At 34.4% G+C, this 26,678-nt stretch overlaps 1 protein-coding gene across 5 annotated transcripts in view; it reads left to right on the top strand.

Moving 5' to 3' along the window:
• Positions 1-15,678, top strand: part of LOC106869601 (uncharacterized) — a 49,773-nt gene extending 34,095 nt beyond the window's left edge. Inside the window, exons 1-3 of one of the 5 annotated variants that reach the window (XM_014915408.3) lie at positions 186-270; positions 2,062-2,134; positions 14,939-15,678. In XM_014915408.3, the coding sequence (XP_014770894.1) occupies positions 14,946-15,614 (669 nt within the window). In that variant the 5' untranslated portion in view covers positions 186-270; positions 2,062-2,134; positions 14,939-14,945 and the 3' untranslated portion in view covers positions 15,615-15,678. Of the gene's footprint in view, positions 1-185; positions 565-2,061; positions 2,135-14,938 lie in introns of those variants that run through there. The other 4 variants (XM_014915406.3, XM_014915407.3, XM_089347966.1 and 1 more) reach the window with 4 other exon arrangements.
• Positions 15,679-26,678: the final 11,000 nt, after the last annotated feature.

Genomic DNA, 26,678 nt, shown 5'->3' with positions numbered 1-26,678 from the left:
AATTACCAAGAAGAAGTCGGGTATTTAATTTTAAGCCAGTTCTCATTTAATTAATTCATGCAAAACGGAAGACTTCTGAAGTGTAATGATTTGTAAGTACGTGGTATTTCGTTATGCAACCACAATATACTATAAAGTATATTAAATGTTTCTATAAGGTAATACCTAAATGTGTAATTGCGAACAATTCCTTAATTTTCTGGAATTAAATTAATGAGAAACAATCTTATGTTTACACCGCTTAATATCTGTTGTGATCAGCTTACACCGGTAAAACTTGTTTGACTACTTGCTAACTAAATCTGGTTACGTAGAAGATAATTCATATGTAATTCATATATTTTTTTAAGAACAAATTATTATTGCAAAGTAGCTGCACACTGAAGATAAATAGAAAACAATATATATTTTATCAGACACATATGTAGCGCACTTAACTGGAAAACTAGCGGAGTCAAAACCATATTGTTTATGTCAAGATTCTGTCAGGTAAATCTGATGTTCGTGATACAGTCTAAGATTCCGACGTAAAAAAGTGAAAGTAAATTATCCTAAAACAAAAAAGTAATTAAATTAAAATTATACCTTTCGACCCTCTCCTTTCTCTTCGCTCCGTTTCTGTTTGTGTTGTATCATCGATTGAATTAAGTTTTTCTCAGAATCAATACACTACTAGTTTTATTCAACAAGCAACTTAAGATAGTGTACATGCTTTCACATGATCGCATGTATACACACATTAACAGAGGCATACATATCTGATTATTTGTACATGGGGTCATATTGACGCAGATATAAAGTAAATCTCACAGACACATACACAACCCAAGCACACAATTGACAGCACACTCATATGAACACACATGGTGATACATAAACACATGGTCATAACATTCCAGCAATGACCGCAGTTTTAGATATCATTTTTAAGACGCTGGGGAGTATGATTTAGAAGAAATTTGGCTGCTATTTCCAATTGGTAAACCACTCATCGAGTCTAGTAATATCCTAGAGTATATCTAATTGTCAGTGCCCCACCTCTCACAACAGCTAAACATAGGAATGGTATGCCTGCTACAATAGTTCTGTTGATGACACCTGGTTGTTCGTGTATCGTAATACGTCCGTTCATTGAACATTGATCAAGGACTTATACAGTAACGTAGTTTGTTGTTGTTGTTGGCACTCCGTCGCTTACGACGTCGAGGGTTCCAATTGATCCGATCAACGGAACAGCCTGCTCGTGAAATTAACGTGGAAGTGGCTGAGCACTCCACAGACACGTGTACCCTTAACGTAGTTCTCGGGGATATTCAGCGTGACACAGTGTGACAAGGCTGACCCTTTCAATTACAGGCACAACAGAATCAGGAAGTAAGAGCGAGAGAAAGTTGTGGTGAAAGAGTACAGCAGGGTTCGCCACCATCCCCTGCCGGAGCCTCGTGGAGCTTTTAGGTGTTTTCGCTCAATAAACACTCGCAACGCTCGGTCTGGGAATCGAAACCGCGATCCTGTGACCGCGAGTCCGCTGCCCTGGGCAATTGCGTCTCCACAACGTAGTTTGATATATAAGAAAAGAGAAAATAAGTGAGATCCAGGTTTGAATCGAACGCACGACGTCTGTTAAAAGCTCAGTTATTTAATGGTTACGTCATCACTTGTTTATTATTTTTTTTATTCCTTAATGTAATGCCAAATATAAACAAACAGTTAAAATAAAGAATTTGAATGGATAGAAAACGAGAAGTTAGCTGAGGAAAGAAGTAATAAATGTTTAAAGAAAATATAATACAAAGTGCTTGAAAAAAATTATGAATACATTTAAAAATGTTATGTAGTCTAGCACTCGACCTTTTCAAGTTTCAGGAAGTGAAAAAACAAACTGAAAACAAACGTAGAAAATTAAGCTTTGTACTTCCTTTATTAACATTTCTTTTTATTCAAAAAAACAAAAACAAAAAAGAGAAAAGAAAAACGTAATAATGTATTTTTTTCAACATACCCAGTGTCATATTATAATAAAGCTTAATTTCCTTTTTTAATTTTGTTACTTTTTTGTAGCCTGAAACTATATTATATTAAGCTAAATGGTAATAACAGTAATGACATAGTGTGTGTGGACGCATTTCAAAAGGTACATGTCTTTCTGTTTTATTTTTAAGATTTTAAAAAAATATATTTATATACATATAATTATAATAATTTTAATTAAAAAAAAAATCTTTCTTCATAAATATGTATATATGTATGTATGTGTGTGTGTGCGCGTGTGTGTGTCTTTTATCGTTCAGTGGTTTAAGCCAGTGCATGTAGCCATGCTGGGGAATCTTTATTAGTGTTATTGCTAGTTTACCTCAAATTCATGGTGAAGCAGCAAGCCATCATAGTGACATGGGCTCATCCAGCATCTCAGGTAAAAATTTGTCCCTATGTTCCTTGGACATTTCCTCACAGATCTCTCAGGCCCGTCCCTGGCAAAGTACTGAGAAGTTGTAGGCTCCTGAACTCCAAACTTCCATAGTACATTAAGATAGAGAGCGAAGGACTCCTGGCACCTTATTGTGGAATCCAGCCCATATCTTTCACATTTCTCTAGGGAGTAGAATCTCATTTCTTCTTGCTTTTTCTCAGTAGCTCATCTGTTACACTGATGTAGTCCTTTCAGTGCAGCGGTGTTGGATTGCTTTGAGTTTCACTGTGTGTTTGATACTTTGAGATGAACATATTTAGGATTGGTGGTAGTCCAGATGACTGAAAAAAATGTTCTCCATAGGATAAACAATTTGCTTTTTCCTTGTTCTGAATGATCTCAGAATCCAAACAGCTAGACACTTGCACATTGTTGCAAGTCTTAGTAAAATGTACAAGGAATAATGCATTACCACCCATGTGAACCTGTTGTACCAATCCTGGTATCACAACTGACCATTCACCAACTGTAATAGCAGGGTTGTAATAACTTCTGCCCCTTGGTACTCTGATTACAATCTCTTTGTGGACCATTAATAGGGTACTTAAGGTTTCTCTGTATGTTGTTCTCTTCAGCCTACTTGTTTTGTGCCATGCTTCTGTGTCTGTTTTGGCATGGTTTTTATGGCTGGATGCCCTTCCTAACACCAACCACTCTGTAGAGTGGGCTGAGTGCTTTTTACATAGTACTTGCACAGGCGAGGTCAGTTTTGGCATGGTTTTTACAACTGGATGCTCTTCCAAATGCCCACCACATTATAGTGTGGACTGGGTGCTTTTTAAGTGGCACCTGCACTAGTCACTAAGTGACTTTGCAAGACAAAATGTCTTTGAGCGGAGAGGGGGCATTGGAGGAGGCGATCTTCTGTCAGATGAAAGATTAGAGTGTGACAGAGAGGCAGAAACAGATGTCTTGCTGTAGAGGAGGTCCATGGTTACCCAGCCACTGAGAGGGAGAGAAAGAAGAGAAAGAGAGTAAGTGTTAACTAGAATGAGGGCAGAAACAGTAACCTAGAGAGAGAGTGGGAGTTATATACATTAATGTTGAATGATGAGAATGAGTGCTCAACACCGCATTGGCGGATAGAATTTCTTTATTTGGTTCCATGTTAAGAAAAAGATCTTAATATATTAACAATTTTTCAAGCTGATCACGTAGGGGAACAGTGTTCATCTCCATTTTGGATGAAAACACAAAATCTCTTGAATTCACAGAAAGTCTTGTATATATAATTTATATAATACACACACACACACACACAGGAAGGGCAGGTTGGCGTTAGGAAGGGCATCCAGCTGTAGAAACTCTGCCAAATTAGATTGGAGCCTGGTGTTGCCATCCGGTTTCACCAGTCCTCAGTCAAATCGTCCAACCCATGCTAGCATGGAAAGCGGACGTTAAACAATGATGATGATATATATATATATAGCTTTGGACACACAAGAGGTGTAGTGGTATCACAGGAAGGTTAACAGAGAATATAGTCTTTGTGTTTGGCAAATGTGCATGCACAATAAGCACTAAGACTCAAATGCTCAGGGGGATCATTAGAAGTAGTTGATAGCTTCTGTTACCTAGAAGACCAAGTAAGCAGTGTAGGAGGAGGTTCTGAAAGTGTAGTTGCTAGAATAAGGATGGGCTGGGAAAAGTTCAGAGAACTTCTACTTATGGTGGTAAATAAGGGCTTTGCCCTGGAGTGAAAGGTAGATTGTATGATGCCTGTGTACATACAGCTGTTACATGGCAGTGGAATATGGGCTTTGACTAGAGAAGATCTGCGAAGGGTTGAAAGAAATGAAGCTAGCATGCTCCACTGGATGGGTAATGTCAGTGTGCATGCATGACAGAGTGTAAATGGTTGAAGATGAAAACTGGGTATAAGCAGCATCAGAGGTTGTGATGCATATGGATGAGGACAGCTGTGTAAAAGGTGGTGAGCTTTAATTGTGGATAGAACCTGTGGAAGGGGTAGACTCAGGAAGATGTAGGATGAAGTGGTGAGAAAGGATCTTCAGATGCTGGGCCTCACTGAGGAAATGACAAGAGACCAGATGTGGCAATTTGCTGTACTTGAAAAGACACATCTATTTATCTATCTATCTGTCTATCTATCTATCTATATGGTTGGGAAGTGAATTTCTTAACTAGACAAACATGTCTTTGCTTACATGTGCGCACGCACACACACACACACACACACACACACACGCACGCACACACACACACGCACACACACACACACACACACACTCTCTCTCTCTCTTTCTCTCTCTCTCTTTCTCTCTCTCTCTTTCTCTCTCTCTCTCTTTCTCTCTCTCTCTTTCTCTCTCTCTCTTTCTCTCTCTCTCTTTCTCTCTCTCTCACACACACACAGACACACATATATGTATGCAAGTGCATGTGCTAGCTCTGTTGTAGCTATATGTCTTATATCTCTATTGCCTGCTGCAGCTTCAGCCATTTAGGTGTAGTATGGAGCAACAACTCAACTTAGAAGATACATATCATGCATGGATGTGAGACAAGCAGCATAGCATAGTCTAGGATGTGTGTGTCTTCATAGCTATACTCAATTTTTGTCAATGTTCTAGATATTTTACTTTTTAAACTTCCTGATCTGGATAAATACATGTACCCACAATATTTGATTGAATGGAAATCTGTCTTTGCATTGAGCTTTATTCAATAATAATGAAATTATTGTTATATTTGGGGATGGTCATATTTTTATATCAATTAACAGAAGACACATGGGATGGAGAACCACTGAAGGGGTCACTGGATATGTGACAAAAGATTTCAGACAAAGGCCACTAAAATAAGAATAATAATAAAGGTGAAGTGAAGAATGAGTATATAAGTGCATGTGATTAATTTCAACACACAATTTTGCATCAGGAATTTTGCAAAACAAATACATTAACATAACAATGAAATTATTGTAATTTTAATAATCAACCAGTAAAGTCCTATAATTTTAGCAATGATAATAGTAATCTTTTCTTCATTACTTTATTCTATTTTATGTCTTGGGTTTAAATATAAATAAGAAGAGAAGTAAAAATACTTGTACCTGGTTTGCTGTGATGACTTCTTGGCTGATGGAAGCATACCATAGTGTGGGCCAAAACAGCCCAGATATTTTTTGTAGTGTCACTGATGCTTGACACAGGAGGAGGGAGGAATATTGCCTGAAGGTGACAAAATCATTGTGATCTTGTATCAGTGACAATTAAGTTAGTGCCCTGCAGTGCAAGCTGTTCATAAAATATTGAATAATAAAACTGCCTTCAAAAAATCACTTTTGAAAAAAGGGTGACATTTTTTAAAGGTGAGATGGCACCTTGTGAAGTCACCAAAAAGCTTCATGTGGGAAAAAAAAATTACTCTTGAGACATTCTGACAAAAAGGGAATACACATTATTCACTAGCCTTCTCTTTAATAATAATTATACCACAATTTATTGGTTTCAAATTTTGGCACAAGACCAACGAATTTGGGGGAGTGGGTAAGTCGATTACATTGACACCAGTACTCAACTGATACTTATTTCATTGACTCTGTAAGGACAAAAGGTAAAGTGGACCTGGTGGAGTTTGAACTCAGAATTTAAAGATGTCCAAAACACCGCAAATCATTTCACCTGGCATCCTAAAGATCCTGTCAGTTTGTTGCTATTATGCCACTATATATTACCTATAACTTTTAGTTGCAAGAACAGTTTTAAGAGCTCAGCAAGTTTTGTTAAATTGTTGGCTTCCATACTAACCTCAAATGGCCTATGCATTGATTTTTTTGATCCTATGTAATGCCATGTTGGGGAATTGCTTTTTTTTTGCTAATAACATTATTTCAGTTTTGTCCTCCATGATTTCTGTAAACCTTTTTTCGCAAAATTTGATTTCATCATCAGTAATTCCTTTGTGACAGAAGGTTAATAATCCCAGTTATTGAAATTTATGAATTCAGATATTGTTGAACTGTTCCTGCTTTCACACTTGACAAAGGAATTCCCTTGAGTTGAAAGTTGATTTTATACTGATGATGGGTTACTAAATATCAATAAACTAAATCTATAACAAATTGTTAAACTAAGGAAAAATTTGCACCTATTCTTCGATAAACACATGTTCAAAAAAATCACTATTGACCATAAAATTGCAGCTGCAAATTCCATTAATATAATGCTAAGTGTAAATATTTATGCTACTCTTACCTCCAACCGAATCAAATCCTCAACTGTTAACACAATTTTATAGAATTTGTTACTATGATGATGGTAAGCTGGCAGAATTGTTAGCATGCTGGACCAAATGCTCAGTGGCATTTCATCTGTCTTCACATTCAGAGTTGAAATTCTGCGGAGGTTGACTTTGCTTTTAATTCTTTTGAGGTGGATGAAACAGGTACCAGTTCAACACTGAGGTTGATGTAACCAACTAGTCCCCTTCCACCAAATTTTCAGGCCTTGTGCCTATAGAAGAAAGGATTATTTGTTCCTATACATGTTTCACTGTTGTGCTTGTTTGCGACTCTGCATTGGATGTTCTGAATGCAATTGGATACTTAACTACAATGCAGATTATTATAAGTATTTTGAGAAGGAAGTAGGATGAAATTAATTGGCAGAGAAAGATTAAGTCAGATAAAGAAACAAGAGAAAAGGAGAGAGACAAGGAGAAAGAATAAAGAGAGAGAGAGAGAGAGAGAGAGAGAGAGAGAGAGAGAAACAAAATAAGAAATTAAAAAAATAGAAATGAAAGAAAAACTAGGTTGGACAACCATAATAGGGATAAACAAAAAATACAAAAACAACTGAATAAAGTGAAAATGAATATATAAATAAATGTACCCAAGAGATAAAGGGCAAGAGAGAAAGACAAGAAAGCACATATACATACATACATACATACATATAAGTTTTCAATTTCCATTTACCAAATCCACTCGCAAGGCTTTGGCTGGTCTAGAGCAATAGTAGAAGGTATTGGGCCAAGATACCACCAAGTGGGACTGAACCCAAAATGATGTGATTGGGAAGCAAACCTCAAACTGCATGACCATTGTGCTTGCCCTACCTCTCCCCCTCTCCCTCTCTCTCTCTATATATATATATATGAGGACAGCTTGTGTATGAGTGAGAATAGCTGTATAAAGAAGTGCCTGTCACTGAAAGTAGATGGTACTCGTGGAAGATGGAGACCCAGGAAGATATGGGATGAAGTGATAAGGACTGATCTCAGGACATTGGGTCTCATAGAGGAAATGATAGTGGACCAAGATGTCTGGCAATATGAGGTTCTTGAGAAGACTTGCCCACATCAGCAAATCTGAACTCTAGAAGCACTGTGTGTCCCACCCACACTTAACAAGAAAACTTCTCATACACCCTACCACAACCAACCAAACTATATCTCTACATCTCTCTTCCTTCCACTTCATGCACTATGCTTACCTCCCACTCCCCGATCCTGTCCTCTTGGCTCTGTCTCACTGTATTGTATCATTGCTATCCGCTAACCCCCAACCTGTGTGTTCCACCCACACATTACAAGGAAACTTTTCACACACCCTACCCCAACAAACCAATCTACATCTTTACATCTCTTCCTCACATTTCCTCCTTCATACACTATGCCTACCTCTCACTCCCTAATCATGACTTTGTTTCTCTGTGTCATTGCTATCTGGCATTTCCCCACCCATTCTATATATATATGCAGGTTTTTACCACTCACTTCCTCACCCCTCCTCACTCTCTAATCCCGCTCCTTTTGCAATATCCTGCCACTTATATTACTACCTTCAAACCTCAAGGGTATGCCCTGGCACTTCCCACCATCTATATCTATATCTTTCTTCCTTTACTCAACTATCCCATTTATATTCTGATCCCCGCCCCTTGTGAGTATGCCCTGCACTTTGCCACCATGTATATCCTGCTGTCTCCCACTCCCTTTCTCCTTCTGCACTTCCCTTGGGTTGTATCTCCTTTAGAGCAGCACACCTGTTTCTGTCTTCATTCTTGATCGCTCTCTGGTCAGGTAACCTTGTACCTCCGCTACAGCAAGACACCTGTTTCTGTCTAGTCAGTCCAGATGCCACTTAAGAAGCATCCAATCTACACTCTAAAGTGGTTGGTGTTTGGAACGGCATCCAGCTGTAAAACCATTACCAAAACTGACCGTGCCTGTCTTGTGCCATGTAAAAAGCACTAAGTCCACTCTGCTGAGTGGTTGGTGTTAGGAAGGGCATCGAGCTGTAAAAATCCTGCCAAAACAGTTACAGAAGCATGGTGCAAAGTCTGGTGCAGGCTTCTGCCTGGCCACCTTCTGGCAAACTGTCCCATTAATGTCAGCATGGAAGGCAAAGTTTAAATGATGATATATATATATATATATATATATATATATATAGGCTCATGTGCAGGTGGCACGTAATGGCTCCTGTGCAGGTGGCACGTAATGGCTCCTGTGCAGGTGGCATGTAAAATACACCATTTCGAGTGTGGCCAGCACCTCCTGAATGGCCTTCGTGCCGGTGGCACGTAAAAGCACCCACTACACTCTCAGAGTGGTTGGCGTTAGGAAAGGCATCCAGCTGTAGAAACTCTGCCAAATCAGATTGGAGCCTGGTGTAGCCATCTGGTTCACCAGTCCTCAGTCAAATCGTCCAACCCATGCTAGCATGGAAAGCGGACGTTAAACGATGATGATGATGATGATAATATATATATATACATGCATACACACACACACGCACACACACACACACACGCACACATTGTATATCTATTTATGTTTCATTCACAAATAAATAGATGTATGTTATTGTGTTGGTAAACCAGATTATTTCTTCATACCTAAAGGTTTTATCTAGTAGACGTTAGTCAATAATACTTATTGGTGGAGTTTGAAGTAATTCTACAGGTTTGTAACATTGCTGTATATTGAGCATTTTGCATTTTTGCACGAAATACAATACTACACACACACTGACACACACACATGCCTGTACATACAAATGTATATGTGTAAGCACATATATGTGCACATAAAAACAGACATGTGCACAAAGGTACACACATATAGAAAAAGTAGAGGAGTAGATATTGTATAGACATCATGTTAATTCTTGAAAAATTTATCCTGAGGGTATGATATATAACGAACTGCTTTTAAAGATAGAAAGACAAAAAAAATATATATATATATAGAATGTTTTAAAAAATGTCTGAATCTCTAAAGAAGCAAAAAAAAAAAAGATTAACTGAAAACTCAGAACCTAAAAATTTCTAACAAAAGTCAAAATATGCAATAAGATAAAAGAAAGAAAGGAAGAAATATATGGAGAGTTCCAAATATTTGTGGGTTTATTGAGTTATTGATCTGTAATTAGCCACTATTGTTAACATCTTAGCTAGATTTACTGCTAAACCTGTTTCACCAATCTCTCTCTATATCTCTCTGTGTCTCTATCTGTCTGTCTCTCTTTAGAAACATTGTGGCTCCTAATTCTTCTAAGGTGGGGGTAATATAGTAGTGGTTGTATAAACTGTGGTAGTACTTGTGGTGTAGGTTATTGTTTAGTCCCCTGTCAGTCCTTACCAATCAGACCCATGGTTTAAGTTATTCTGGGCATAGCCATCAAGTTTTTCTCTTTGTATACCTAGGATCTTTTTAAGATAACAGGCTGGTAAGGTGTGATGTGACAGTTTCTTGCAACCACATAAAAGCTCCTAGTGGTGACAATTCTAGTTGTAATAATAGTTGTATAAGAGTTTTAGAAGTAGTTGTATTGTGGTTTATGTAGTAGCATTAATAGTAGTTTTAGAAGTTGTGGTTGAAAGTAGAGCAACTGCAGCAGCTGCAGTAGTAGTAGCAATTCTGTATCAATCCGGATTGAGCCAACTTATAATGAAAGATATCCCAGTCAAAATCATCAATCCATTTTTTTTTCAGGCATAGCACTTCTAGGATTACATTTTCCACTGTATCTTATTTTTCAAAACAAGGGGATGTGGTATGAATGAGATTTGGCTACTATTATTTGGCCCATGTAGAAGTTTCTTGTTGACTGAATGAGATTCAAGTTCATTTTTTAATGTGAGGAAGTATGACAGTCTGACTGTCTGCAATTTAATTTACTATGACATTTGGATAAAGAAGCCATTCCTGCAATGAAAGACTCATTGATTTCCTTGTACAACTTTTAACTTCTACAGATAACTCTGTATATCTTCAAGACATGATGCACATCAAATATTCAGTTTTCTTAAAGTGTCTGGAATATATCTGATGTTTGGTTATAGTATCTCTCCAGTTTTAATTTTCTCTCTCACTGTTTTGCATCTATGTTCTACAAAATTGGAAAAGTTAATGTTGCAGTTTTCTCCTCCGATATACTTGTTTAGAATCATACTAATTTGTCAGTCTAACTTTAAATATTTAGAATATCCACTTTGCTGTAGAGATCCCTTTCATTTAGATCAGCATTTTCTAACATTTCATCATACTGATCCATTTTGTAAAATCAATAATATACTGTGACACTTTTGTTTAAAGATTAGTAACAGAAAAATCTGCTAATTTTATAAAATTAACATATACTCATATACTCTTTGGAGAAATATTTCTCTACTTTTGTTTGCAGTAAATGTTTTATCAAATATTTCAAAAGAAACTTTCTTTTTTGGTGGGGTGGAGTGGGTGGAAACAGTATCTTTATCACTCTAAAACAAAGGTTCCCATTTTTTGGGTCTCAACGCAAAAGCTGGTTTAATTCTAGTATGCTTACAAAGTCCAAATTTTTTTCTTCATCATCATTTGATGTCCTCCTTCCATGGTGGCATAGGTTGGGTAGTTTGACAAGAGCTGGCCAGGCAGGAGCTTGTACCATGCTTCAAAACAGACACAAAAGCATGGTGCAGGCTCCTGCGTGACCAACTCTTGTCCAATCCTTGCCAGCATGGAAGGAGGACATTAAACAATGATGATGATGATGAGGAGGAGGAGGAGGAGGAAAAAGATTTGGGCTTTGTAAACATACTAGAATTAAACCATAACAGCATTTAAGTTGAGACTCAAAGGTTAGGAACCTCTGTTTTAGAGTGAAAAAGATTGTTTCTGCCACCCCACCAAAAAAGGCCTAAAAACATGATTCCAGGTCCTTTATGTGAAGTTCAATCTTCCATAAGCTTTAATGCACTAAACATTATTTTTTCCAGAATATGCACTGCAGAGATTGGGATGCATCTAATATGTCTGTGCATCTTTTATGCCATCAAATATGGATGGTAGTTTATCATTTCTCTTTCAGCTTCACTTGACATTGACCCAAATGTCATTGTTCTTTCCCTTTATTTAGCTCATCATTATTTTTCATTTTATAATCTTTTTCTATGACCCTCAGAAAAAAAAGGTAACTCCCATGATCTTTTCTTTTTTAGGGCCTCCAAAATGGTGGCCCTCAAAAAAAGAATTTATCTCTAGACTGGATTGCTTGCAACAGAGCGGGCTCCAGTAAAAGTTCCCATGAGGACAGCTGGTGGTGTTAAACAGGATGACAAATTAAGCCTATTTTAGCTGTTATTGGTTTGAAATCTGTTGTTACTCCCAAATCTAATTTATTGTAACTTAATTATCTTCTATTCTGATACAGTGACATACATTTACCTGAATGTCGAGACACTTAATTTCATAAAGATATATATATTCTTTTATAGGTTTCAATTATTGGGTTGTGCTGATGCTAGGGAAATGCATTCTATTTACGTTTCTTAATTTATCTTCTCATCTATTACAGCTTTTATGATCACAGTTTTTTTTGTTTGAATTTATACTCATTTCCATTATTACTATCTTCCTCATTTGCATATTCTAAAAATGTTTTTGCTTAGGTATCATGTACTTTTGATTATAAATATTGTAGGTTGTGATTGACATGTTCCTGAAGGTTTTTATTCATTTCTAATTTAGGCTTAAATTAAAATGGACAATAAAACTTTAAATTTGGCCTAAATTAAAAATAGAGAAAATCCTTTAGGAATGTGTCAATCAGACAATGCTACAATGGTACCTATCAAAAGTCGACAATATTGGAGCTATAACATCTTTAGATTATGCAAATGGGAAAGGTAGTAGCAATGATTATTGATTTCTTCATTGATCACCTATTGAACTTTTCTTTATTTCTAACATGTAAATCTCATTCAACATGTTTTCCTCCACTTCTGTAATCTACTATGATTTGATAGCTGAATGTGTTTTGAGATTTTCCATTAACATCCATCACTTTAGTTGCTCTTACCACAGTTTGATCTGAAATGACTATTGTTTAGATCAAGGTCAATCTTGAAACAGTAGACCTATAATTAAAAGCATTCCAGTTATGACCATCCCCCCTCTTATGCAAGCATAGTTATATGCCCTAATGTGTCCTTTAACTTTTAAAAAAGTAGTAGGTCCTAATTTGAAGGAGATATGGTTGCTATTTCTAGCAGATTGAACAACTGCATAGAATCTCTTTCTTCACTTGTTCCTGTGACTGATTCCCACTACTTCCTTCTGCTTTCCATTGTTGGTTCTTACTAGTTCCTGTTATTGGCTTTCATGGTTGGTTTCTATTAGTTCTTACTGTTTTTTTTTTAGTTTTTTTTTTTTTATATGATTATCATTTCATTTCTTCTTTCATCATCATCATCATCATCGTTTAACGTCCGCTTTCCATGCTAGCATGGGTTGGACGATTTGACCGAGGACTGGCAAGCCAGAAGGCTGCACTAGGCTCCAATCTGATTTGGCAGAGTTTCTACAGCTGGATGCCCTTCCTAATGCCAACCACTCCGAGAGTGTAGTGGGTGCTTTTACGTGCTACCGGCACAAGGGCCAGTCACATGGTACTGGCAACGGCCACGCTCAAAATGGTGTTTTTTACGTGCCACCTGCACGGGAGCCAGTCCAGCGGCACTGGCAACGACTTCGCTCGAATGATTTTCCAAAGTGCCACCAGCACAACTTCCTCCCTCATAAATCAGTATTGTGGTGTAAATACTAAACATTCTCCATTGATTTGATAATGATACCTAATGGCACAGTCTGAGTTAATCTGTGCTGTTACTCTCGGAGAATATGGTACTAAGTTGAATTTTATCTGGTTATTGGTCATTAATATTCCACTTCTACCTTTCAAGGTTTTACAACAGCAATGTATTTATTTGCTAACAAGAGAACCCTGTATTCTTCCTCACCCTGTTGTAATAACAACCAAATATCCCTCATATCACACAAATTTAAGGACCTTCAAAAATAAAAGATGAGCCTGAAAAGGAATGGGGTAGTCATTAATAAAATAAATTCCATTAGCCCTACCTCCAATACTAAAAAAAAATGTCATATAGAAATGACAGAAAGTAAATTCAAGCAGTGATACAAGAACACTGCTACACTGAAGCATATAGTAAAAAAAAAAAAAAGACCCCTTCCCCCAACTGCTAAGTCACATCTAGAAATGAAAATACAGTGGCCAAAACTTCATCATAAAGTGAAGACTACTGGAAAGGTCAAAGTATAAAAAGATAGAAATAAAGTATGAGAAACCATACCAAATGAGAAGATACCCAACATCTAGAACACACACACACACACTTACAAGATCTGAAATTTAACTAATGTAAACAGTTTGTGAAACATTTGCTATAATACTGAAACCTAACACCAGCACCACCTCTGCTACAACTACTGGATGATAGATAAGAATATGCTATGCTATGTAGTGCAGGAACCTACAAAGATATCTCTGTGCTGAATTTTTTAAATTCTGTTTCCATGGAAGTATAACTTCATTTTTCTAATATATTTTATACCTCATTGTGTATTGAAGGTTTTGATTTTTGTTCAAACTAATGTTAACACACACACATACACACACATGTGTAAAGAGTTATCATCAATACATAACGTAACTAAGATCACAACTAGTTTGATAGATGCATTAAAAAGTTATTTATCTTAATAAAATGAGAAATTCTAGAGAAATATGCACTATTTATATGGAGTGACTGAGTGATGGAAAAAAGCTGCAATGAAATTTTAACTGAGTAGGTTTTATTGACAATTTATTGCTTCTTACCAACTGTTTAACTTTATTAACCACATCTAGCCATACTTAGTCTTCAGGTCTGGTGGCGTCAGGGAATCAACAATCTTTCCTTCTCCTCAAGTAAATAAATTATTTTTTAAAAAGTCCAAAATATAAAAAATAAACATTTTCAAATTTCTTAAAATATGTAACTTCTTTTCCTTCATCCTGTTATCTCAATAAATAACCATTTATCCCACTCCACTCCAAGTATAATGTTTTAACTTTTTTGACCATTTATTTTACTTCTTTTTATTTATCAAGTGAATGTATAATATGTTGTTGTTTCTTACAATTATTGAAGTGAATTTGTTTTGTTTTATTTGCAGAGTCTACATGAATCAGTCAATGTCTGTAAAGAACGTAGCACTCATCCTTATTGATCTACAGAATTCATTTATCACTGGAAGATGGATGAGGTATTTTGGTGAACAAGACATTACAAAGATTAGGTCTTCATTCAATAACTGCTTATCCCTTTTAAAAGTTCTACCACCGGAATTACCAGTATTATTCACTAGGGTGCCATTTGGTAGAGAGTCTGATTTTCAATTCTATGATGGAATTGATTCAATTGTTGCTGAGAGAAAATATAAATGTATAATTAAATCAGATACAAACATTATGGATGCTGATGGCATTAAAAATTGGATGGATATGATAATGAGAAACCAAATATCAACTGTTGTCATTGGAGGATGTGTGACAACAAGCTGTATTCGTAACTCTTCCAGTAATCTTGTCAAACATTATAAAAATATATCTGGTGCCCCAGACTTTATTGTTGATTTAAACTTATGTGCTGCTCGTAACCAAAATTATAAACCACGCTGTTCTCTCTGCATGAACAAATATCTTAATGGAGTTTCGGATTTCTTTTGTGGGCAATGCGAGACCCTGGGTGAACCCCTAGAGTCACCAGTTGACAGAGCTGTGTCAGATATGCGAAAAGCTGGTGTTACTGTAATAGATAAATTTGAGTGGGAATCTTTGATTAGCAAATAGAATTTAATTTCATCCGTTAGTTGTTCTCAAATTGTTATTTGGCAAATAAATATTGATTAATGGCTGTATGTAATTAATAATTTTTGTAATAACTATTTTTATAAGCATATCAATACTGTGTGTCTATTTATGTAATTATATTGAAACTTTAATATAATTTTATCCAATTTTTGTTTATATTTCATGGAACAATATTCTTGATTGTAAATTATAGAAATAACCATAAGAAGAGAATTTCTTCTCTTTTCTTCAGTTTAATTTCACTATCTGAATCCTTATCTTGTCATTTTGTTAATTTATCTAAAATCATTGCAATTACTGATCAATATTCATCCTTCATATTTTCTGCACTTTTCTCAATATTTTAATTCTTTATCCCTAATCCTGATATAATTCTCCTTAATACTAATACACTCTGCCTTAATATTTGGATATGCTGCCATGCTACAAGTAATTTCTATCTTAATTATGGTACACTTTAATTTGATCATAGTGTAATAATTTTATGCAATTAAAGCATAATAACAATGCTGTAATTGCTAAATGTTATTGCTGTTATAATTTTCCTTACAAGCTATATATTTTACATCTCTAGATTGATATCAATGTAGACTAAAGACTCATTTAAGCTAACTTTTATCTTGGACTTTTCACACTTCAACTGACATAATCTCATCTAATCCTTTTATAGTCTCCTTTAATCCTACATCACTAGCTGAAGATCTGTATATTGTACCTTAGTGCTAGTATATTCTGCTCTAATGCTAATAGACTCTACTTTAATGTATGCTGTCATAATGAGTGTATGCTGTCATAATACCTCAATCCTTTTTAAAATTCATTAACATTGCATCATACTACCTTAATTTAGTATACTTTGCCTTAATCCTAAATTAATCTGTCTTAACTTGAGTATACTTAACCTAATTCCTACTATGCTCTGACTAATTCCAGTATAATCTGTCTTACCTTGAATATAGTTGTCCTTAATCCTACTGTACTCTGCTTTAATGCTATTATCTACTGCCATAACCCTTGTATACTATGTCTTATTACTAGTATATTCTGCATAATTTTATAATACACTGCATGAACTGTAGTATACTCTGCCTTAACCCCAGTGTACTCTGTTGTAATACAACTATATATTGAACTTGTTCCAGAACTCTCTGCCTTAATACCAGTTCTCTAGTCATAATTCTAGTAACTAGTATATTCTCCTCCAATATTAGTATAACCCTCTGTAATCCATTTACATGCTGTCCTGATCCTTGTCGTATAATCTGCAGTAATTCTTATATGCTCTGTCTTAAAATTACTATACTCTAATCCTAATCTTAGTATACTTTCCCTTAGCTCAAGCATACATTAATTCATCTCTTGTAGAATCTGCCTTAATAACAATATTTTTACTCTACTTTAATTTTTATACATTCTGCCTTAATACTAGTGCACACTATCTTAAATCTGACCTAATACTATACTAGAATACTCTGCCTTAACCCTCTTGATGCATACTCACCTAAGACTACCCTTCATTCTATGATACAAAGTTCCTGTTTTAAAGTGATCTAACCCTAACCCATCCATCAAAATTTTATGTTAATTCATGCTCCAAACGTTAGCTTGATAAGGGCAAAGATTTTTATTGATTTTTTCATTATTTTCAAAATTAAGTAAAATGATGATCACAATCTTCACTTTTTAGTAATAAAATTATGGCAATAAAAGACTGCGAATCACTGGTCCCATAGTTATGAGAACAGCAAGAAACACTGCATCAGATGACAGAAAGAAACATACAAAGAAGAGACAACATATGGACGTCCTATTTATTTTTAAGAGTGGCTCAATAAATTTATCTATAAACACAATCCAAGCAGACAACCTCTATCTAGTTGCTTGACTGTAAAATGCTGCCATCAAATCTTTCTCTAATCACATATTGCTGACCATAAAGAAAAGAAAAATGTTTTTGAAAGGGGGGAAAAACCGTTTGAGATAGTCATGATCGGAAGGCCTTTAATCTAAGATCTGCTTACTCAAAGTTGGTCTAGAACTCATAAACAACAACAATACCATATATAAACATACTAATGTAGTAATGACTAACCTGTGTGAACAAGACTGAGGCATTGAATGTCAATCACTAGCAGCGTTGGGATTATTTCAGCCTTCTGTCAGTTCTTGTCGTTTCAAAACATCATCAGTTGACTTTGAAAATGTTGTAAGAGTTCCTGACCTCAGCAGCTTCCAGTTGGCAAGACTCAGTGTCTGCTCACTTGATGTTAGCTTTGATCTTATCGTTCAATATATTCTATACATTCTAAAGTACATTAATGCAGTTTGAGAATTATTATGTGTTGGCGTATGAGAGTTTTATGTAGTTATAAGTATAAATTAATGAGTTTAGTAGATGTAAATGCCACTCATATATATTTAGATAATTGGAAACCAATATACATATGCGTGTGTGTATTTCTCTCTCTCTCTCCCCCCCTCTCTCTCTCCGCACACACACACACAACACACACACTTATACACACATACATACATATACCGCTGCACAGACGTGTCGGTGTTTGTCTTCATAGATGTAATTCTTAAGAATTCTTTTCCTATGCATAAACTCAAAATCATCTCGGAATATTACATGAAGAAAAAGTCTTGGGTTCGAATACCCATGGAGTATAACAGCAAAGATTTAAGCGGTGTTGAAAGGATTGGGTGTTCTTATGGAGCAGTAGAAAAATAAAAGTGTTCAAAAACGTTCTTAGTTTATGATGTCGACCATTCCGATTTTCTTTAACTTTCACTTTCTCTAAATTCTCTCAGTCCTCTTTTCACAGTTCTTGCCTTTTTACCCTCTCCAAGTCTTTATCTATATCACATCCTTTCTTAGTGTTCTCTTTTAGACGCCAAAGAGAAAATTCTGCCTGTTGGAATACTGAGGTTATTAAAATGCCTAATTTAGAAATCGTATCTTCTACAATTTTTTATGCGGTTTCGAATACCATGGAAAGTTAACAATTTATTTTGGAATGTTTCTCATATAAATTTGTTTCTGTCTATAAAATATTCAGGTGTTATAGTATATGAATTGGACTGTTGATTTTCATAATTTTTCATATACATGCACATACCCCAACATATGTGTATACATGTACATACATACATACATGCATACATGCATGTATATGCATGTGCGTTAGTGTGTGCAGATATGTATGTATGTATGAGGAGATGAATGACGTGTTTGGGGTGGATAAATAATGTATTTAAATGTGATTGACGAAAAGTGTATTATAGTGATCGTAAAACAGAGAAGAAAGGAATGGTTTAGTTAAAGAAAAACAGTGGAATGTGTGAGTTGGTTATATAATGATCAGGTTTAAAATTGATTTTAAGAGAATAATGTAAGAATATATATAATTGGAGGAAATTTGTTTGAAAATTTATGTCTTAAATGCCTAAGTATGAGCGTGTGTTTCAGGTGGTGAATTTAGATTTGACAATGTCTTAAATGCGTTGGAAATTAAATAGGTTAATGCAGAAGTTACTTAAGTTTATTCGCATTAGCTTACAAGACGAAGCAACAGTGATAAATATAATTTCAGTATATTATTAGAGGCAAAAACTAGGACTTTCGTCATTTAGCTTAATATATATGTAAATAAATTAAACGTAATGTTTTAGTTAATAGACAATATAAAATATAAAGTACTTAATTCGCTGTGTGGATAAGTGTTTTCTTGATAACTTTTGTATATTTCAAAATAAATTCAAACAACAGCCAGTGCAAGAGAGAACAAGCTCTGATTATCAGCTGAAGGATCGGAAACGTGAAACTCGAAGTACTGCAAAATTATAAGACTTTCATTTATAACGTATTCAAGAATACTCTATCTTCTGTAATTTATCACTTCTCGACCTTCCGTCTTCCCACTTTTACTAGCTTTCTATCTCTGTACTTTCCTTTTTAAGTCCTATAGGGCATCTTTTTTCCTTTCGCGCTACTTCTACTCTTGTCTTTTCTTAATGCTGTTTCATAGCCTTTATATCTATGTACATGTTCATATATGTACCAACTACCTGCGTCGTTTTCCACTATGTTTCGTTCGCATTCTGTTGTCGTTTATCGTTTGTTTATGTTCGTTCACTTATCCTACCAGCTTTTTTCTCTTTACCATCGTATCGATAATGACGCAAAACTGATATGAGCTTTGGTCGATAATGGGATGAACACTCCCACGTTTTGTAAATGAATTTTCTGTGGGTTTCTTTGTCATCCTTCTGTGCAATTTTTTCTACTCTTCCATGTCGTTCTGTCTGTCTGTCTGTCTGTCTGTCTGTCTGTCTGTCTGTCTGTCTGTCTCTCTCTCTCTCTCTCTATATATATATATATATAATATATATATATATTAAACGAACTAAAATAACTAACCATAAATAAACATTGAACTTAAACTATTTGAATATAATTAATATTCCTATATAATGTATATCACCAAAAGAGCGACCATTCGAACGTAGTATACGTAAGATAGCGGACAAAATGACACAAACTGCATCGAGTCAAAGTGAAAAGTAAATTAATAATCGTTAATATTCGGCAGATGTGTTTCATTTAATTTAATATAATTTTTAAACAAGTATAGTAAACCAGAATATAATTATGTGGGATAATAACGTTCAATTTACTTAATGAATGCTTTGGAAACGTTCTGCTACGTGTGACATACGTCAGATAAACCCCTGTAAAAACAATTTAGATTGTCTGATGTGCTATACTTGGCCCGGTATTTACTTATTACGTGACTCTATGTCCCTCCTTTTGTATTTGTAATTTTAATCTTTTCATTTTGTCCGCCAACTCTTATGTACCGACTTCAAAAGATTTCTGGTGAAAGATACATAAATAATAGATCACTAAATAATAAAAAATGACAATGAAAATTAAAAAAAAAAATAATGCCTTATAAATGAGTGTAAAAATTAATTATTAAAAGCATGCTATCTGTTGTGAACATTAAGTACTAACGATGAGTAATTACTGCATATTGAGTTTAAATATAGAAAAAAATAAAATTATATTCTAGAAATTTATTGAATGTAATTTATTATAGTTAGTCTAATTATTTTTATAAAATAGGCTATAAATTGATATGGGCATATATTATTAATTTGGAAAATATGTCCTTTTACAATCATATCTTTCAAAAAATAGATAAACGTAAATCTAGCTAAACATACACTACAGACACACGCACACACACACAACTACATAATCTCACATACGTGTGCAGTCTTTATGACTTCAAAAGATCAATGAACAAGTAGTGCATTAAGGTACAAATATAAACAAAACATACACAATATACTAAAAAAATTTTATTAATTCAATATAAAATCTGAAAATGCTATGAAATACTGTTACTATAGCCAATGAAGAGTGTGAAACGTTGAATGGTGACTGCTACGTGAAGTGGGAATACAGGATGCTGGTTGTAGTTGGTTTAGCTTAAAGTATACAAAATAAGGTTTAATAAAAGGCAGTATAAAGTGACAGAAAGGAAAAAAAAGATGACGTAGTTTTAAGGAATAGGTTTAGTATAAAGTATTGTGTATTGTATATGGCTGAAATTACTGAAATATTTAAGATTCTTATTAGAGATATATTTTTATAACAGTTATGTTTTGGGGTCTCGTTATTCTGATTTGTCCTTCATTCTCATGAAACAGAAAGTGTTTGTGGATTCATGGTTTATGATAATATTGGTTGATATACTTCATAGATAATAATATTAACGCTTAAATAATGGGAAGTTCTGTGGCATATTTTATATCTAATTGAAAAAAAAATATTTAATTAAAATACAATCGACGTTAAAAAATTATAATTTAAAATGTTTGTGTTATTATTAAGGCTGTTACGAATGCCTATAACAAATATATCCTATATAAAATTAAACCTATTCTTAGAAACAGCCCTTATAACTAAGGGTATCAATAGATCTAAGAATATAGTTATGTTCGTTAATGCTGGTGGCCTTTGATTAGTTAAGTTGCTTGAGTTTTATGAATATGAGTGATGCGATTGATGAAACATTGGATGTAGGTAGTTTTGCGAATCTCACTACAGCCGAAAGAATGCTGATATAAACATTATCCTACAATCGTGAAAATCCATTGAATTTTATGATAATTCTAACTAGTTTTCAAAGCTCACAAAGCCAGTCCTTTATTGTTGTTTGCTGGGATCAATGCAGGTGATTGTCTTGAAATACTGCTTGATGCAAATTTTGTTCTGTGTATCATGTAATGAATGAGTTTCCACTTATATATATATATATATAAACCTGGATATTGATGCGTAATCTTATTCGTCTCACTAAACAATTTACTCAGTAGCTTCTTAACAATTATTGGAACAAATAAATTTTGCCAACTTGGGGAAACAATTATTGAAGCATAGAAAGCTAACTGAAATTTTCACTGTACCAAGCATCGACTAATACCTGATTAATGTACACTTCGAAGAAAGATCATTGAAATTTTCATCATGATTTCTCAGACGCATCTAAAATCCAACCTCTAAAACTATCTTTGTTTCAAGCATTATCTCAGTTTCAGTGCATAGCATCATCTCCAATTGCACCACCTTAGATAATCTTTTCTACTCTAGGCACAAGGCCCGAAATTTTTGAGGCGGGGGGGGGGGGGGCAGTCGATTGGATCGACCCCGGTACGCAACTGGTACTTAATTTATCGACTCCGAAAGGATGAAAGGCAAAGTCGACCTCGGCGGAATTTGAAATCAGAACATAAAGACAGGCGAAATACCGCTAAGCATTTCGCCCGACGTGCTAACGTTTCTGCCAGCTCGCCGCCTTGCACCACCTTAGATAATGTAGAAACTTTTGAGCGTTTATGTAACAACCAAAAATTAAAGTTTTGCAAGTGTCCTTCTCTCCAGACACAATCAACAACAAGGTCGGTCTATGCGTGACTGTTTTATCGTATTAGAAAAACTTTCAAAAGTTTTAATTTTAAGAAAGTTACTGCCTTTGAGAATAGGGGTGAAAATAATTTCATAATTGGTCTCTATAGGTGACTTGAAAACTTTACTCTACAAACATCTCGATACAAGCTCGAGTTCACGTACAACCTTACAACAATGTTTGTGGTCAAAATTACTCAGCATTCATCAGTGATCCTACATGACAAGGATTCTTTCAGCAGGCAAGATGAATGTGTAGTTATGCAGTCTCCACGCGAGAAAATTATCCTAAAAATTTCAACTGTCGTTTCAGCGTAAGTAAATGGCGTCAACAAAATAAATGCCCTACACGAAAAGCAATTTGCCATAAATGTAGCAAGAGAGGATACTTCTCTTAAGTATGAAAAGGTTCCTTTATTTTCAATTCTACAATAGATACTTTTCAAAATAACTTTCTGTAATGGAACAACCTGTAGAATTTGGTGAATTTGGTCATTTCCTATGCTCTTTTATTTCTATAGTGATTAGATATGTCAAGTTACGTGCTCTTCTCAACGGAGGTAGAAGTTTCAGCTTTATCAACTCATCATTTGTCGATTGTTACTGTTACTTTTCCCTGTTGAGAAATGTAATATATTTATTTCTCTTGCATCTTTACTAATGTCACTATGAATAAGAAATGTGTGTAATGTATCTTATCTCTTATTCTGAAAGATAATGAAAAACTGCTGGCAATTCGTAATCTCAGTTCAGATAGGATTGTCAGTACTGACTTCTTGTTTTGACACAAAACTATTGAAATTGTATTCAAAGGAAAGGAAGACCCTCAAGTATTACGTCCGTTCAAATAAATGAGAATCAACCTTAGAAGAATTTTCAAATATATTTCTGAGTCGATAAGGCTTATCACTAAAACTCAGTGAAAATATCTTTTGCATGAAAAAGAACTGATATTACGAAGAACAATTATAAGGATTCTTACTGAAGGAATTATTCAAAAATTTCACTTTTTCTGGCGCGCCCAAGTTGTAGTCGAATAAACAAAGGACGTATAATTATAGATTTTCTAAAGCCATCAATCAATTTGCTAATCTCGACACATATGTAGCAGAATGAATAACAGTCAATGTACTAAAATAGAAATTTGTCTCAAAAATTGACTTGAAGAGTGTTCACCACTTTGTATGCTTTTGCATGATCATGGTAAAAAATATACTATATCTTATTCAAACTCTAAACTTTAACAATTCAAGAAGTTTCTTTTTGGACTCCCCAACACGTAACAGTTTTTCAAAGAATTGGGGATGATATAACATCATACAATTGTCTAACCGATACCTTTAGATATTTGAATGACATCATCTGTAGATTAATTGACTGTAACTTAAAAGAGTTCCTTGAATTTATAAAAATCTAGGTTATTATAAAAAGATAAGTCCTAATAATGATTTAATGTTTGTGTTACTAGATATATTACGGTTCACTAAAGCCAGATATTAAACGATTCGACAATTTTATGAAAATGAGACAAGTATCTAACCCCAAAGAAGCGCAAAAGATCAACAGAATATTTCCATACTATTATAAATGAATATCAAAATACCTACAAGTTGGTCAGCCTCTATTAATTGAAAACCAGTTCCTACTTAACGAAGCCCTTCATTGCTTTGAATTATTGAAACGCATTATTTGAAGATCTTGCCTAGCTTTTTTTTTTATTGATGAATGTTTAACTTTTACATTACAAATTCACGCTTCCGCAAAGACTCATGCTGATACTTTGTTGCAGTTGCTTCTCTTAATTTCTTTGTCAAGTTTTAGCGCATTAGCTTCTATTCACATTATCTCTTTTGTTATTAATTCTATTTCGATATTTTATTTAATCAGTTTGTGTAAAGAAAGAATAAAAAACATGATGTTTTAATCATGAAAAGAGAAATGTAAAAATAAAAAGCATTTGTACTATTTTTGTGCCTGGCTTCAAAAGATTCCGCACAGAGTATACACAAATGATTTTTACAAATTAACACTTTTATCTTTTGGCTTACTCAGTCTGAGTTTCTCCAATTAGATATAATTAACAATGTAATAACTCTTATATTCTTTTCATGATCACTTAATAAATGTGAGCAACACCATTCTTTCGTGGAAAAGGAAGATGCTGCTTTGTGCAGTCGGTTCATAAATAGCAGGTAATTTTTTTCATCTCATAAACTATTCAGATGGTGACACGAACTTGTAGCTTATGACTAGAAAATTTCATACCGAACAGGTTAAAATGCCATTCTCCGGTTGATACTCTGTCAATGATGCAATAATATTTTGTAAATTACTATTTTAGCTTCATCAAAATAGTTGACATCCAGGAGTTAGAAGAAAACCATAATGTTCACGAAAACAACCTCCCCTTCGCATTGGATGATGTCCGTAGAGTATGTGCAACTTGTTAAAATTTCTGCGAATTCAAACTTTGCTTTTAACAAAGGATTTCTTTTCAAACGATTAAAGCCGCTCGACTTTTAAATGACTTTCTATTGACTTCACAGTACTGTAGATAAACAAGATTTCAAGATTCCTTTTTGATTACATCTGCAAAGATGTTACACCAGGCACCTTGCTAAGAAAACATGTCTCTAATTTTGCTATTTTTAGAAATCCATCTACAGTACATTTGATCGTATCATTCAGTTCGAATTCTGTGAGCTTTTCTCATTTCTTTGTTACATCGAAAAGATTACATTCGCAGACTACGTATCATGGCTCTGTTGGTAACGTTCAATGTAAGAGATTTTATGGAGTTATCTGAAAGGTAATGAGGTTGTACTTCCATAAGTAAATTGTCTGAATCTCATTGGAAATATATTTTAGAATATCCTCGTATTTACGGTTGACATTAATATTGACTATAACCAACAAAACTCTTCATGTATATCTAAAGCATTTTAATCATGGGACATCCATTCTTGCTCTCTTACTCAAATGGTTAACAATAGCGAACATATTCTGTTCTATTAAAGAAATATATTTGTCAATTTAAAATAGGTCCTTTAATAAAATCGCTATAACTTATGTAATGAAAAAGAAAATAATACTTTGGAGGAAGACTTGATATGATCTCAACAAGTGATTTGTCCTCTTTTGGTTCTTATGAAGATCCCACTTGACAATTCGACGTTATAACTGATAACACTAAACATTCCAGCTCTAATAATAATGATATAAATTTACCTGAATTTGATGCTAAATGTCAAATAACTATTGCTTTCCTTTATTTGTACTCCAGACCAAAGGAAACTATAAAAGTAACGTATCGTCTCCGTCTCAGACATTGAATTACTTCAATTCACTGCTTGCCTTTAAAATAATCTATTATCATTTCCTCGTTTTGTATTTCGAGTCACCAGAGAATGTTGTAAAATATGAGTCAACGTAACTATTGATGCACTATCTAGATCATGCAGCGATCAAGTTTTCGCTTTTATAAAACTCGGAAACTGAGTGGTAATTTTATTCACTTTAACAAACAATTTAATCTGGTCATAATCCTAGGTAGATTATTAACTTTAAACGTCTTAGCTACCGGATTCTATTCATTTTATACAATCTATTTTTGAAGGGTTTTACAGAGATGACCGTCGTTTATTATTATGGAATTTTAATCCACAGAATACATAAAATTATTCATAATTTGTTAAAAATTTCATTTTTTTCCTTTAGAGTAAAAGTCCACCTAAAAATCGTACAGTGCTTTCTTTTCACCTTAATATCTTTCAGTATTCATTATACGAAAAGCTGAATAAAAAATATAAGATGCCCATAAATGATTAAATTCCCAAATAATTCAAACAAGAATCCAGTAAAATATGAAGCATGAAGACTAATTTATCTTTTAATGAGCAAACATTTATCACCCGCTTATAACAAAGCACTTGACTTAGAAATGGAAATACGAAAACGGAAATACAATAATTATAAAAATAATTCAACCAACTTACCGTAGAAAAATATCAAGTGTGGCAAAATCAGCCGTTTAATTTAGGGGTACTAATATATGTATTGAAACT

This window comes from Octopus bimaculoides, chromosome 2, assembly GCF_046866305.1.
Source record: "Octopus bimaculoides isolate indiv1 chromosome 2, ASM4686630v1, whole genome shotgun sequence".
Taxonomy (NCBI): domain Eukaryota; kingdom Metazoa; phylum Mollusca; class Cephalopoda; order Octopoda; family Octopodidae; genus Octopus; species Octopus bimaculoides.
The sequence above is the reverse complement of the archived record's forward strand: the minus strand, read 5'-3'. Positions and strand labels throughout refer to the sequence as shown.